The sequence below is a fragment of the Rhagoletis zephyria genome, unplaced genomic scaffold (assembly GCF_001687245.7).
Source record: "Rhagoletis zephyria isolate East Lansing unplaced genomic scaffold, Rhagoletis_zephyria_1.1 Rzeph_scaffold_53097, whole genome shotgun sequence".
Taxonomy (NCBI): Eukaryota; Metazoa; Arthropoda; class Insecta; order Diptera; family Tephritidae; genus Rhagoletis; species Rhagoletis zephyria.
Window position 1 is genome coordinate 1 of NW_016210150.1, and position 1,919 is coordinate 1,919.

The 1,919-nt window shown below is 45.8% G+C and overlaps 1 protein-coding gene across 1 annotated transcript; it reads right to left on the bottom strand.

Moving 5' to 3' along the window:
* Positions 1–54: 54 nt before the first annotated feature.
* Positions 55–1,503, bottom strand: LOC108356019 (CAP-Gly domain-containing linker protein 1-like; the record flags this gene model as incomplete). The annotated part of the gene is made up of 2 exons (XM_017607148.1): positions 1,203–1,503; positions 55–1,146 (listed from the first exon to the last, which is right to left on the bottom strand). Coding segments are annotated over exons 1-2 (1,393 nt in total), but the record flags the coding sequence as incomplete, so codon positions are not given.
* Between the last annotated feature and the right edge of the window lie 416 nt (positions 1,504–1,919).

Sequence of the window (1,919 nt, forward strand, 5' to 3'; positions counted from 1 at the left end):
GCTGAGCGTTCTCGTAGGCCAGCGGGAATGCCTTCTTGAACTCGTTCTCAATACAGCGCTTAGTCAGACTCTCCTTGGCGGCAGAGGTCTCTTGCTTGAGCTTTTCAAGCTCCTCTAGCAGCCGATCACGTTCCGCCTCCAGTTCAGCGACATCTTTCATGTAGCTGTTCTTCATCTCCTCAAAAGTCGCCTCAAGCTCGGTGTGTGCCTCATAGCCCTTTTTGGAAATGTCGCGAAAAACTTCAATCTCGCTATCACGGGCAGACAGCTGGCTTTTCAAGTCCTCCGTCTGCTTCATCAGCATGTTAATCACTTCAGTCTGAGCATCGATCTCCTTGCTGAAATTGCTCTCAAAGCTGGCACAGTTGGCTTGCAGTTCGGCGTACTTTTTCTTTAACTCCTCGTGAGCTGTCTGGTTGTTGTCGACAATGGCCTTAAGGCGATTGTTTTCCAGGTGACAGCTAGTAATTTCAGCAGACTGCTGTTCCAGTTTCAGGTTTGCCTGCATAGTGGAAATGTTGAGCTTTTTGCGTAGCTCCAGCAGCNGGGCAGACAGCTGGCTTTTCAAGTCCTCCGTCTGCTTCATCAGCATGTTAATCACTTCAGTCTGAGCATCGATCTCCTTGCTGAAATTGCTCTCAAAGCTGGCACAGTTGGCTTGCAGTTCGGCGTACTTTTTCTTTAACTCCTCGTGAGCTGTCTGGTTGTTGTCGACAATGGCCTTAAGGCGATTGTTTTCCAGGTGACAGCTAGTAATTTCAGCAGACTGCTGTTCCAGTTTCAGGTTTGCCTGCATAGTGGAAATGTTGAGCTTTTTGCGTAACTCCAGCAGCTCGGCATTTTTGCTCTCCAGCTCATCGCTCATTTGCTTAATTTGCTCAACATGAAAGTTTCGCTCACTTTTGAAGCGTTTCTCCTTGAACTGGAGTTCTATCTCCTTGAGCTTTATGTCGTTGAGCGTGGAGCAGTTAAGTGTGGACGCCTGACTTTGCGAGTTGAACGATTCAATATTGCTGATGGTTTCTTTGAGACGAGCAACTTTGTCCTTTTCTCGCTCCAACAGTTGAACGAGCTCAACTTTGGCATTTGCCAGCGACTTGTTTTCGTGCTGCAAAGTGTCATTCTGCGATTTGGCCGCTTCGCTTGCTGTGGAGGAAAGTTTGAGTTAACAAAGTGAATTGAAAAGACAAACTTGTACTCACTCAGTGAAAGCTGAAAGTTTTCATTTCGTGCTTTCTGCAGTTGTTCTTCTGCTTTGGTCAGTTGAGTCTTCAAGCTGTCGGCAAAGTGGCTCATAAGTGTGAACTTTTCTTTCAGCGTCTGAAGCTCGCGTTCCTCTGAGGAGACAACGCCCTCCATGGCCCAGTCAGTCAGGCNTTCTTTCAGCGTCTGCAACTCGCGTTCTTCTGAGGAGACAACGCCCTCCATGGCCCAGTCAGTCAGGCGGCGATCCAATNTCAGCGTCTGCAACTCGCGTTCTTCTGAGGAGACAACGCCCTCCATGGCCTAGTCAGTCAGGTGGCGATCCAAGAGAGAAGTCAAAAGTGTTGCGGTGTTTCAGGAACCGGCACAAACAAGTGTGAAAGAGAACGAGAGACAGAAAGTGAAGAGATCAACACACATGTTTTGCGGTAAAAGCCGCGAGCGAAAAAAACAGCCAAAAAATGAGCCATTCATAAAGTGAGTTACCGGCACATTTTAAATCTTGAATCAAGATCCTTGATGCGATTTTACCTGAAAACTAACAAGCAACTATCCAATTATGCTAAACTGGGTTGATCTGATTGTTTGAATTATTCAACATGATTGGTTAAAAATTGTTTGCATTTTTTATAAAACCAATGCAAAAAATTGCACTGTTTTAATTTGTCGGTAAACCATCTCCTCAGCTTTTAATAAAACAAACCAAAAATATTTTG